Source organism: Bufo gargarizans, chromosome 3 (genome assembly GCF_014858855.1).
Source record: "Bufo gargarizans isolate SCDJY-AF-19 chromosome 3, ASM1485885v1, whole genome shotgun sequence".
Lineage (NCBI taxonomy): Eukaryota > Metazoa > Chordata > Amphibia > Anura > Bufonidae > Bufo > Bufo gargarizans.
In genome coordinates, this window is record NC_058082.1 from 235,824,010 (window position 1) to 235,837,825 (window position 13,816).

At 48.9% G+C, this 13,816-nt stretch overlaps 1 protein-coding gene across 1 annotated transcript in view; it reads right to left on the minus strand.

Moving 5' to 3' along the window:
* IPO5 (importin 5) overlaps positions 1-13,816 on the minus strand; it is a 58,442-nt gene that overhangs the window by 23,685 nt on the left and 20,941 nt on the right. The window contains 6 exon segments of the mRNA XM_044284782.1: positions 6,390-6,496; positions 7,960-8,047; positions 8,121-8,241; positions 8,319-8,441; positions 8,571-8,675; positions 11,020-11,116. Of these exon segments, the coding sequence (XP_044140717.1) occupies positions 6,390-6,496; positions 7,960-8,047; positions 8,121-8,241; positions 8,319-8,441; positions 8,571-8,675; positions 11,020-11,116 (641 nt within the window).

The window sequence follows — 13,816 nt, forward strand, 5'->3', positions numbered from 1 at the left end:
AATCCTCAACGCCCTGACCACATCCAGACGGTGCAGTTCCCGTTCTCTGGGGTGGGAAGGAGAGGGACAGAGCGACGGAAGGACGATGTCCTCATTGATGTGAAAGGCGGAAACCACCTTTGGCAGGAAGGTCGGGACAGGCCGAAGCACAACCTTATCCTGGTGGAAGACCAGGAAAGGGTCGGAGCAAGAAAGAGCCGCTAACTCCGACACCCGTCGGAGAGACGTGATGGCCACAAGAAAGATGACCTTGCAGGACAGAAGACGAAGGGAGACTTCCCGTAAAGGCTCGAAGGGGGCGGATTGGAGCGCCGAGAGCACCACATTCAGGTCCCAGGAAGGAACTGGAGGGCGGTACGGCGGAACAGAGTGAGCCACCCCTTGTAAGAAGGTCTTAATGGGCCCTAGAGGGGCCAGGGGACGCTGGAGAAGAATAGACAGCGCCGAAATCTGTCCCTTCAGAGAACTGAGGCTCAGCCCCAGGTCCAGACCCGACTGGAGGAAGGACAGGAGTGTGGGAAGGGAGAATCGGAGAGGAGGGATGCTCCGGGACTCACAGAACCCCAGATAGGACCTCCAAACCCGATAGTAGATCCTAGAGGATACAGGCTTACGAGCACGGATCATTGTGCGGATTACGTCCGCGGAGAAACCCCGTCGCGTTAAGACGGCGGTCTCAATAGCCACGCCATCAAACGTAGCGAGCCTAAATGCTCGTGGAAGATCGGTCCCTGAGAGAGAAGGTCTTCCCTGGAGGGCAGTGGCCACGGTGCGTCTGCCAACAGCAACATTAGGTCGGCGTACCAAGACCGGCGGGGCCAATCCGGGGCGATTAAAATCGCGGGAACGCCCTCTGCCGCGATCCTCCGAAGAACCCGTGGCAGGAGGGGAAAAGGAGGAAAGACGTACAGAAGGGAGAATTCGCGCCACGGAAGGACGAGCGCGTCGGCGCCGTATGCCTTCAGGTCCCGTGCCCTGGCCAGGTATAGGGGGACCTTGTGGTTGAATTTGGAAGCCATGAGGTCCACGTCGGGGCGACCCCAGCGAAGACAAAGGGCTTCGAACACCTCTGGGTGCAGGGACCATTCTCCCGGGTCGATGGTGGACCGGCTGAGGAAATCCGCCGCCCAGTTGTCCACCCCCGGGATGTAAATCGCAGATAAGGCCGGCACGTGCGTCTCCGCCCAGAGGAGAATGAGGGACACCTCTTGCATCGCTGCAGCGCTGCGAGTGCCTCCCTGATGGTTTATGTATGCCACAGCCGTGGCATTGTCCGATTGGATCCGAACAGGGTGGCCCTTCAGTAGATGGGTCCAGTGTCTGAGGGACAGAAAAATCGCCCTCAGTTCCAGAATATTGATTGGAAGTCTGGACTCCGATAGAGACCAAACGCCCTGGACGGACCGGGGAGGGAAAACCCCCCCCCACCCCCGTAAGCTGGCATCGGTGGTAATCACCAGCCAGTTCAGTGGGAGGAAGGACTTCCCCCTTAGAGGGATATGCAACCACCAGCTGAGGGAAGCCCAAGCCAGGGGAGGCAGAAGAAAGGTCCTGTCCAGACTCCCCGGTGATTTGTCCCAGGCCGACAGAATTGCCCTCTGAAAGGTGCGGGATCGGAATTGTGCGAACGGCACCGCTTCGAAACAGGCAACCATCTTTCCCAACAACCGCATGCTGGATCTGAGGGAAGGGCGGCGATGACGGAGGAGACTGAACCGACCCGCGAAGGGCCAGACGCTTGTCCGACGGGAGGCGGACCTCCGTCAACTCTGTATCCAGGAGCATCCCCAGGAAGATCAGCCGTCTGGAGGGGATAAGGGAAGACTTGGGGTGGTTGATAACCCAACCGAACCGCGTCAGGGTCTCCAGGGTGAGGTCCACACTGCCGGATGCCTGAGAGAAGGAGGGTGCCTTGACCAGGATGTCGTCCAAGTATGGGAGAAGAAAAACACTTCTTGAACGTAGAAGGGCCAAGACAGGGGCCAGGACCTTGGTGAACACCCGAGGAGCCGTCGCCAGACCAAAGGGAAGGGCGACGAATTGGAAGTGATCGTCCCCCACCGCGAAGCGCAGGAAGCGGTGATGACATGGAGCAACCGGAACGTGGAGGTATGCATCCTGAATGTCGATCGAAACCATGAAATCCCCTCTTTCCAGGGAGGCCACTGCGGACCTGAGAGACTCCATCCGGAATCTCTGTAGTCGGAGAAAACGGTTCAGGCATTTTAGGTCCAAGATCGGTCGCACTGAGCCTTCCTTCTTGGGAACCACAAAGAGGTTCGAGTAGAACCCCCTGAACCTTTCCGTCGGAGGCACGGGGGCGACGACACCCTTGTCCATTAGAGAGCGAATAGCCGCGAAGAAGGCGGCCGCTCGTACGGGATCCCGCGGAGGACGGGATCGGAAGAAACGGTCTGGCGGAATGGACGCAAATTCGATCTTGTATCCGCAAGATACAATCTCGAGCGCCCATGCGTCTGAGATGTGGGCCCGCCATACGTTCCTGAACAGGAGAAGGCGGCCCCCCACCCGGGTGGGTGGGGGCGCACCTTCAGGCAGAGGGCTGCTGGCCTGTGGGAGCCCGTGCAGGCTGGGACTTGCGCCAGGTAGGTTGCGTCCGAAAAAACGGCTTCTTGCGCCTATCTTGGACTGGGCCAGAGGAAGAAGAACTGGCCGCGGGTCTAGACCCGGTGGTCTTGCGAAAGGACCGAAACCGGGACGAACCAGCGCGACCACGGGGGGCGCCCTTTGGCCTGGACTGGGGGAGGAGAGTACTCTTCCCACCCGTGGCCTCTGATATAAGTTCGTCCAGACGGGTCCCGAACAGGCGGGAACCCGTAAATGGTAGGCCGGCCAAAGAGCGTTTCGAAGCGGCGTCCGCCGCCCAAACCTTCAGCCAGAGTTCCCTCCTGACAGAAACTGCCAGGGCAGAGGAACGGGCAATGAGGGCACCCGCATCAAGGGAGGCCTCACAGACGAATTTTCCGGCCTGAACAATTAGTTGGGCTAAGGAGCGGAGGTCCTGAACAGGGACGTCCGACCCTAACTCCCGTTCCAGTTGCAAACCCCATTAAGAGACCGCTTTACCAACCCAGGCGGAGGCAAAGACCGGTCTAAGGGCCGAACCAGAGGCAGTAAATATGGCCTTGGAGAGGGATTCCGTACGACGGTCCTCAACAGACTGGAGGGAAGATCCGTCCTGTACCGGAATAGTAGTGCTTTTGGACAGGCGAGCCACGGGAGGATCAACCTTAGGCGGGGATGTCCACGTGGTCACAGAATCCGCTGGAAAGGGATAGCAAATGTCCAGCTTTTTGGGTGTAATAAAGCGGACGTTAGGCCGGGTCCAAGCCTTGGATACCACAGAAGAAAAATCAGCGTGTATGGGAAAAACCTTGGAGGCCTGTCTGGGGCGGAGAAAGGACACGTCGGCCTGTTCGGAGCTGGGGGGGGTCATCGTGTATCTGAAAGGTATCACGGATGCTAGCGATAAGATGCCCCACCGCGGACGCCAATTTGGACGGAAGCTCTGAGTCCATGTCCACGTCCGAATCCGCCAGTTCTCCCTCAGAAAGCGTATCCCTTTGAGAGGATAGACTCGACTGAGCTCGCACGCATGGCGGAGAGAGCGAAGCATCTGGAGAAGATGTGCGCTCAACCCTTGAACGTTTCTGAGTATGCCGGGCCCTGGAAGATTCGCTGGGAGGCAGGGAACCAGTGGGGGCGGCAGAAACGGTAGTCCCAGCGGGTGCGACAGGGATTGTGGCAGCCTGCGGGAGAGGCGGTCTATCCACGAGACGGCCCACTACGTGTGTAAGGCTTTCCACTGCCTGAGACAGAGACCTAGCCCAGTCAGGGGGTTCAGAGGCACCGGGGGTCGCAGCGGGAAGTGGGCCCTGCATCGGGGCCTGACATGCAAGGCAATGCGGCTCAGATTGTCCACGCGGAAAAAGTTCCTTACAGGCGGTACAGGCATGGTACCAGGGTTGGGGGGCACCCGTGGGATCTGACATGCTGAAAGGTGGTTGTACTCTAATACAGAGACCACAAAGGGTTATAGCAGCTATGACCAGGAGGGTTAGGAGAGGGTTAACTGTCCTACCAGTGCCTCAGAAGAACGTCAGGAGTAGAGATGGAGCAGATCAGCAGCAGCAGAGAGCAGCAACAGCAGTGAGCCAGCAGATAGCGCCCACAGAAGCCGAGCGATGTACACAGGAGTTTAGAGTCCCCCACCGTGTCTCAGCTTCCTGTCAGGAGTGAGGAAGCGCGGGAAATCTCAGCAGAATCGCGGGGAAAACAAGCTCCGCCCCCTCCAGCGCTTGCTCCGCCCCCAACAGGACGCGCGCGTAAGCCACGCCCCCTGCTGCCGAAAATGCTCTCAGGGCTAAGAAGAAGCCAGATGCCAGAAAATAAAGGGCCCGCAGGCCCCTGGAGTGCGGCGATTTGCCCAGGTGGGTGACCCTCTGCCACCAAGTCCCCTGTTTCGCCGAGAAACAAGCTCCACCGCGATCTGCCCATGTCGGGCATAAGCCCCGCCCCCCGATCGGAACGGAGCGGGCGGCGGCGGGAAGGGAGAGAGAATGCCGGGCTGAAGAAAGCAGCGTGGGGGGAACGGCGTGGAGGAAGGCGGCCCCCCTGCTGAGGATAACCTGAGGGGAGCTGGGGAGGGTCTGCTTGAGCGCTCAGAATAAGCGACCACGGGTGCCCCCCTTACCCAGAGGGGTAGGTGCTGCAAATAGGGACGGGGTATGGGCTGGAATAGCCATCTCACCGAACGACGTCTTCACCCTCAGTTCCTTCCAGCAGGGTCGCCCCTTCAGCCACTGGCACCGCAGTGGCAGGAAGCTGGTAGAGGGGCTTGGCGTGCGGGCGACCCCCTAGCTGGCGGGATGTAGGGGAGCCATTGCTGCCCAGATCCTCCTATTGCTTCTGTGGGGGAGGCAGCAGTGCAGATAAATTGGCACTGGCGCAGCTCAACCCCAGGGAGAGCAGAGAGGTCCATGCGTCTCTGGTATCCCTAGGAAAAAGTAAAATAACAAAATTAGAAAAATAAAATATCAAGGAGAAAACAGCCCTGCAGTAGCAGGGAGTGTCTTGCCTCCTTGGACACTAAGCTAAAACTGGTAGCCTCTATCTCCAGGCTGAGGGTATAGCTGATGGAGGAGGGGCTTAACAGTTTTACTTAGTGTCACGCCTCCTAGGGAGCTGAGCTATACCAAGGTCTGTGTCCCCCAAGGAAAATGGGCGAGAAAAATAAACTGGCATAGAAAGGGTTTGCTCCATAAACTACTTTTCAATCTAAAGTTTATTTTCAGCAATTCGTTCATGAGGAGACATGAAGTACATAGAGGTGGTGGTGTGACTAATGAGCAGCAGCTCTTGTATGTAGTCTCCATTACCAGTGTCTGTCCTGTCCGTCCTCTCTGTACTTCATGTCTCCTAATGAGCTCCATTCCTTCAGAGATTCAGCTGAAGTTCTCATCTGTATTCAGGATCATAATCCCTAACAAGTAGAGCAGAGAGGAGGATAAACCAGCTCTTTAGCTCAGTGTTGTGAAGTAACTTGTCCTCCTGTGTTATTAGGACAGGTTTTGTGTGTGTACTAATAGGACGGTGGCCATTTTATTTCTCCTAATGATTGCTCCCTAGACAAAACAAACCATTATAGCTAATGAAAAGGTATTTGGGAATATATTTATAATAAAGTGATATTTAGGTATTTTCATTTTCTTAATTCCCGGAGAGCCCCTTTAAAGTAGTCTCAAGCCACATTAACACGTCAGTGTTTTGGTCAGTGATTTCCATCAGTGATTGCGAGCCAAAAACCACGACTGGAGCCTCTACAGACATAAGGTATAAGGGAAAGATCTGCACCTGTTCTGTGTTTAGCGCCGCACCTGGTTTTGGCTCTAAACATAACAGGAGCAGGTCTTTCCATTATACCTTATGTCTGTGGATGCTCCAGTCCTGGTTTTTGGCTCACAATCACTGATGGAAATCACTGACCAAAACAGACGTGTGAAGCTGGCCGGCAACCTCTGCGGAAGCTGAATGGCGGTCAGACTGGTTCCTAGGTAGTTTTCAAAAAGCTAAAAACTATTTCAAAGTTGACAAAAATAACAGGAAGGATGGTGGGAAGAGGGTGCTCTGAAGCTCATTTACAGACATTTTTAATCTGTACATAAAAGGTGATACAAAACTAGTAATAAGTATAGACGTGTGTTCTTGCACAGTGACCAAAACACCCCAGCAGACCAATAATACACAGTCTTAATACTGCAGTTCATCTGAGATATCATAGGTAGTTTGTCTGGCACAGTAACGCGCTATATATATATTCCTATAACAATTAAAAAGTTGGTTTAATGTAATCTTAGAGAAAAACTCACGGTTTTGTAGCATCTGCATGATGTGCTCCTTTATCATGGGGAGAACAATTTTTCCACCTAAGCCACAGGCCATTCTGTCCAAAGCACTTTCACCAGCTACAGCATTGCTACATTAACGAGACAGTTTTTAACATAAAAATGCTTTTGAAGCAATTTACTTACAAAGTGTTTAGTTAAAACATTGCACGCTTGCCATATTGCAATTTTCTATTAGACTGCACCTAAACAGAAAGCCCCAAGATGAGAAGTTTGCCTTGCTAGCTCCCAAGTTAACATTCAAGGCATTTTTACTTCTCCAATAAGGCAGAGGAGGTCGGTTTGTGACTACGGGAGAAAGATACAAGGATATACAAGACCGTTTTTAGAGGAGAAGGGTAGAAAGTGCTTTTATATATAATATGTATGACTGGTGATCAAACTAATCCGCTTCAAACACCACTGACTGTCAAGTTACAAGTAGGTATCTGGTAGAAACCTCTCAACCCCTTAGTGACCTTAAAGAGGACCTTTCACCGATTCGGACACTGTGAACTAAGAATACAGAAATGTAGAGCGGCGCCCGGGGATCTCACTGCACTTACTATTATCCCTGGGCGCCGCTCCGTTCTCCTGCTATGCCCTCCGGTATCTCCGGTCACAAAGTTATGGTAGGCGGAGTCTGCCCTTGTTCTTCTGTAGCGCTGGCCAATCGCATTGCAGAGCTCACAGCCTGGGAGAAAATAACCAGCGCTAGAGTAGAACAAGGGCAGACTCCGCCTATCATAACTTAGTAACTGAAATCTCTGCCTACTATAACTTAGTGGCCGGAGATACCGGAGCTTATACCGGGAGAACGGAGCGGCGCCCATGAAATAGTAGGTGCAGTGAGATCCCTGGGCGCTGTTCTCCACGTCTGTATTCTTAGTTCACAGTGTCATAATCGGTGAAAGGTCCTCTTTAATGCACTATTTTAATTACATGCAATCATTGATTAAAGGGAATCTGTCACCTGGTTTGATCAGATTCGCCTAATTTATTTAAAGGATAACTGCCAGTTTTTTTTTTTTGCTAAAGTGTAGGGCAAGTGATAGGTAACAATTTTGCTATAGACTTTAGCCAAAACATTTATTTTTGGTAGAAAGCTATTTAGCTAAAACCCCCTTTTTTACGTCAGTAAAAAGGCGAATTAGTGGTCACTGAGGGGTTAAATAAATTAGGCGCATATCTGGCACTCCATGCGATAGAAACTGAAGTCGTCGTATACTTCAGTTATAACCGACACCTGTTTCTAACACAAGTTATAGTAAATCCGGAAGGCCATGCTAAGCCCCACCCCTTTTCTTCCTGCTTTAGAAAAGTAGCAAGAAGTTTAAAAAGTTGCATAATTTGTGGCATTTTTAATCCACCATAATGGCATAAGTCCACTCTATTTGTCCAAATAGTTTTCCATAATTATGTCTACTGTGTTCACTTTGCTATTCAATGAGAAATGAGGTAAATATACAAGAACTTTGCTTCAAAGTGAAGTCAATACACAAAATAGATGGTAACCATTCTAAAACTGCCTAATGCTACATGCATAGGAGTATACCTGTCAAAATCATCATCGTCCAATTCATCAGCATTTGACCACTCTTCATCATCTTCCAAGTCTACCATCATTGCCAACATCTGTGGCACTGAGAAACAAAAATGGATAATGATTTCTACTTCCTAGCCAGCAGATCCTACTCAGATAGAAACAGTACTTACTAGCTTGGGCAACAATACTAGTATGTTTCCTCAACATAGCTGCTGCGGTCTCAGAAAGGGTGACAATGACCTCAAGTGCCAACTGTCTCTGCATGTTATTCAAGCTGGAATCTGCACACAACTACATAGAAAATACAATTACTGGCAAAGGTTTGACTATTTTACAAATTAACGCATGTTTCTTGGGTCCAGGCCTACCTTCAAGCTTAACTGCAGCGTTGCTTCCAAGTGAGGCCTCAAATACTTTGGAACTGTGTCAGCTATTTCAACCAGAGACTTCAGGACTGAGTCGTCATTCTGATAACAGGATTCATTTACTGACTAAAATAAATGGATACATAAATGTGAATTATATCATTTACATCAACATGACAACATTGATTTATCAGTTATTTTACAGGTCAGGATAAAAAGTGAAATGTATTTAAGCAAGGCTCAGTGCGGTCTCACCTGCAGGATGCCAGGTAATAAATCCGCAAAGTGCTTCAGTAATGGAACATTGTGTTCATTGGCCAGAACGAATGCAGCAGCAGCTCTGGCAGACAGTGTCCTGATCTACAAATGAGAAAGGAAGAGCAACAGTAATGCCAAAATCCAGATCTTCATGAGTTTACTGGCAGAATTGCAAGTATTCCACTTAAAATAACAAAAATGAAGAGAATAAAAAATAAATAGCCATATCCTTCCTACTGAACAATCACTACTAAAGGGTTTACCAGATTTATTTATTTTTTGTCTTCAGGGCAGGCCATCAATATTGGATCCCTGGGGATCCAACTCTTCGCATCCTCACAGATCAGTTGTTTGAAGGGACATGGCGCTCATGTGAGTGCTGCAGCCTCTTCAAGGCTTAAAACGCTCTACATGATGTTTGTACTGAGAATGCCTATAGACTACAACCATTTTTTTGGATCAGAATATTCATGGAATATACAACAGCTATTACATGGCTGGAGGCAGTGTGACAGTTGCTCCAAAAGTATATTGTGCAATCTTGATAGATATGGCGTTACTTGAACCAATCAAAAAGGTCACTCTAACATCATTCACACGGTAGACTAACATTGGTAAATGGGACTAAGGCCTCATACACACAAACATTTTCATTCAGTGCCCGTTTTTTTTTTTTTGCAGGATCGTATGCGGAACCATCCATTTCAATGGGTCCGCAAAAAAAACAAAAAGCATGTCTCATTATGGTCCACATTACAGACAAGGATAGTACTGTTCAGTGGCCAGCTGCTCTGTTCCGCAAAATACATACGGTCGTGTGCATGAGGCCTAATACTGGTTACATGTCTTTTTGAATCACTAATCTTTTTTGGGAGGGGAGTGAAGTGATTGAAAAATACAGAAAATTGTCCATTTTGATCCCCCCCCCCCACCCCCCATTATGGTATTCACTGTATGGGATAAATACGTTTATTTTAATAGTTTGGGCATTTGCGATGTGATTATTTTTTTTTTACTGGGGAAAGTGGGCGATTTGAATTTTTTAAGGAGTAACTTTCGATTACATTTTTGTTAAAATGTCCCTAATGCCATAACATTTTTTATAATATACGTTATTAACATTTTTTGTATTTTTAATAGACTTTACCCCCCCCCCCCCCCGCCCCAGGCGCACCTTTCCCTGTGCATCTAAATTTGACTTTTCTGTACACCGCTGACTTCTCAGAGGTGTATGGAGTTTACAGTTTTTCTCAATAGGGCCATAACGTATATTGCTGCTCCTGCCCGTGCCCCTAATCATGTGTAGGGCTGCAGCTATTGATTATTTTAGTAATCAAGTATTCTACCGATTAATCCAACCATTAATGGAGTACTCTAATAAGAAAAAACAAATTAACAGTTTTCTATAAAAACTCATCAGCACCCCCCGTGCCATCAGTTGCTGCCACCAGCTCCCCCTCCAATGCCACCAGCTCGCCCACTCACCCTACTAGCCATCAGTGTCCAGCCGCAGTGCCAGTAACCTAAAATACTTACCTTTCCTATAGGGGTGCTGCCGACACGCCAGAGATCTTCCATCCTCTTCTTCACCCGCTCGGACCTGACGTCACACAGCATCAAATCATAGTGCGTGTTTATGTGCACTGTTTCCTGACGATGTGTGTACATCAGGATCCAGTGCAGCACTTTGCGTGCAGGAGGGTGACCACGGAGCGTGAGTAATGGCAAACTCTTCACTTGCACTCTGTGGTCACATGGAACAAACAAATCATGCAAAATTTTTTTGTGTCAAGTTAATTTGAGTAATTGTTTCAGCCCTGAGCGGAGCGGGCTCCTGTCTGCTTTGCTAAGCTAAAAGCCGACATGCTGGACTTTTAGCTTAGTAAAGCAGGTACAGGGAGGTGCCCGCTCTGCTCAGCTAATCATTACAGGGTAGCCATGTGCTATGCCATGATTTAGTAAACCCCCGGGGGGCACGGGAAGGAGCTGCAATGTGTGCTCCTGCCCATACTCACTGTGCTGCCCATTGAGAAACTGTTAACTCCGTACACCGCTGAGAAGGCAGCAGTGTACAGAAAAGTCAATTTTAAGCGCACAGGGAAAGGTGTGCTTTAGGGGGGTAATGTCTATTAAAAATATAAAATGCATTAATAAAGTATATTAGTCCCATAGAGTGGAACTCTCCATTCAAATGGGGGTCCCCATTACTCTGACTGGTGGGACCCACAACAATCAAAACCCTGTTGATCAGATACTTATCCCCTTATCTTGAGGATAGGGGATTTGAGTTGGTATTGGGCCAAGCCCTTTAACATACTTTAGTGGATGGTTAAAAAGTGCATTGAAATGATCAAAGGACTTCATGCCATTCAAAAAAAAACTTAAGGGTGGACAATAATAAAAAAATAAAAATAAATTGTGGAGTTTGTATAAAAAAAATATTTACCCCTGGATGATCCTGGTCTTGCATGCACTGCACAAGCATTCTTTTGATTACTTCTAGGTAGTGCTGCTGCTGATTTCCAAATATACCAGGGAAATTCCTAAAAAATAAATAAAGTCAAGATTACATAACCTGACACGATTTGTGCAGGAAAACATTTATGGTATACTATATGTAAAATGTATTTAGAAAAATGAATATTACATGCAATTAAAACAAGCATGTAGATAGTACCAATGTGAAGTCAACTGATAAGATTTTAATCATTAAAGAGGACATTTCACTGATTATGACACTGTGAACTAAGAATACAGTCGTGTGCATGAGGCCTAACCTTCATCATAAGATCAGACAGCAGCAGTTAGCATGCAGGTATGTGATGCGTTTTTGCCCAGTACACTAAGTAAAAACAAAAAGACATTAGGATTTGCTGTGGAGCTTAACTTTAAAGAGGACCTTTCACCGATTATGACACTATGAACTAAGAATACAGACATGGAGAGCGGCGCCTGGGGATCTCACTGCACTTACTATTATCCCTGGGCACCGCTGCGTTCTCCCGCTATTCCCTCCGGTATCTCCGGCCACTAAGTTATAGTAGGCAGAGATTTCAGTCACTAAGTTATGGCAGCGCAGAGCTCACAGCCTGGGAGGTTATTTTCTCCCAGGCTGTGAGCTCTGCAATGCGATTGGCCAGCGCTACAGAAGAACAAGGGCAGACCCCGTCTACCATAACTTTGTGACCGGAGATACCGGAGGGCATAGCAGGAGAACGGAGCAGCACCCGGGGATAATAGTAAGTGCAGTGAGATCCCCGGGCACCGCTCTCCATGTCTGTATTCTTAGTTCACAGTGTCATAATCGGTGAAAGGTCCTCTTTAAAGTTAAGCTCCACAGCAAATCCTAATGTCTTTTTGTTTTTACTTAGTGTACTGGGCAAAAACACATCACATACCTACCTGCATGCTAACTGCTGCTGTCTGATCTTATGATGAAGGTTAGGCCTCATGCACACGACCGTAGTTATGGTCCGCATCCGAACCGCAGTTTTTGCGGCTCGGATGGGGACCCATTCACTTCAACGGGGCCGCAAAAGATGCAGACAGCACTTAATGTGTTGTCCGCATCTGTTGCTCCGTTCCGAGTCCCCGCAAAAAAAAAAAAAAATATAGCATGTCCTATTCTTGTCAGTTTTGCGGACAAGAATAGGCATGTCTACAATGGGCCGCCCTTTCCGTTCCGCAAGTTGCGGAAGGCACACGGGCGGCTTCCGTTTTTTGCGGATCTGCGGTTTGCAGACCACAAAACACACCACGGTCGTGTGCATGAGGCCTTAATATGTTGAATAACAAACAAATTAAAAAGGGGTGTTTTTTTTTTTTTTTTTTTTTTTTTTACTGAAAACAAAATGAGTTACACAATGTCCCAATATACGTTTGGTAGCTGTTCATAGTTTTCAAGGTCTCTGCTTGCAGTTATTCAATAGGACTGTTTATTGCCAAGAGAACAGATCTTTAAAACCTGGATGAGTTCATACAGAAAGTATATCGGAAAGTGGTTTTCTGTATAATAGAAAGTTATGCATAAGCCTTTAACCCCCTACCGACATTCAGCATGCATGTACAGCGGATGTCAGGTCTTTAAAGATCGTACCCGCTCCAGAGCTGCTTGCCTTTTCATACAGCAGACACCCGCAGCCAATGTCCGCAGTCAGCCGTGGTCAAATGTGACCACGGCCCTTGAGGGGGATAAAACCCGGAAGAGTGTGCTCCCAGGTAATGAACGCCTCCCCCGGACTGAGATTAGTGAAGACGTTCACACATAGTAATGAGCCTGTACTAGGCTTCCAGGCTCATTACTTTTATATTACAGTTCAGGTCAGCAGGTGGCAGCACTGAACTGTAATATAGTGATTTCCGTATAGAATAATAGAGCAAATAGATTTCAGGACTCTCAGGGTTATAGAGCACTATAAATCAGTATAAGGCCCCATGCACACGGCCGTGTTTCACAGCCGTGTGCGGGCCGTGGAACCGCGGCCTGGATCCCTCCTGAGAGCAGGAGCGCACGGCGTCACTGGTTGCTATGACGCCGTGCGCTCCCTGCTGCCGACACAGTACAGTAATACACTGGTATAGATCATACCAGTGTATTACTGTATTGCGGCGGCAGCAGGGAGCGCACAGCGTCATAGCAACCAGTGACGCCGCGCGCTCCTGCTCTCAGGAGGGATCCAGGCCGCGGTTCCACGGCCCGCACACGGCTGTGAAACACGGCCGTGTGCATGGGGCCTAATGTTGTGTGATCCTGTCAGAGTGGAAGCCAGAACGGGACCTCTCACTGACACACCGAGTTAATCACATTCAACTTGCTCATGTCTGGCCTAAAACACAGATGCTATAGCAACGCAGCATCTAAGGGGTTAAACGGACAAAATTCTGTCAAACATCTAGTCCATTAGAGCAGAAGCCCAGCTGTCATGAAAGTCAAGCTCCTGCTATTCTGTGCAGCCATTAGACTAGGCTACCGCAAAAAGGCAGTAGCTTGACCTAAGGAACCTTAGTGACTGCCATAAAAAAATAGATTTTTGTACTCGCTGTAAAATCCTTTTCTCGTAGGATGCATTGGGGGACACAGCACCATGGGTATATGCCCAGCTGCCACTAGAAAGAAGTGTTGGCTCCACCCATCTGGGCTATAGCCACTGCACATGCTGGAGCTAACCAGTTTGTCAAAAAAGCAGTAGGATCAACAACCGAACAAGAAGAAGCCAACATGTCCTAAACCAGTGATAAAACGA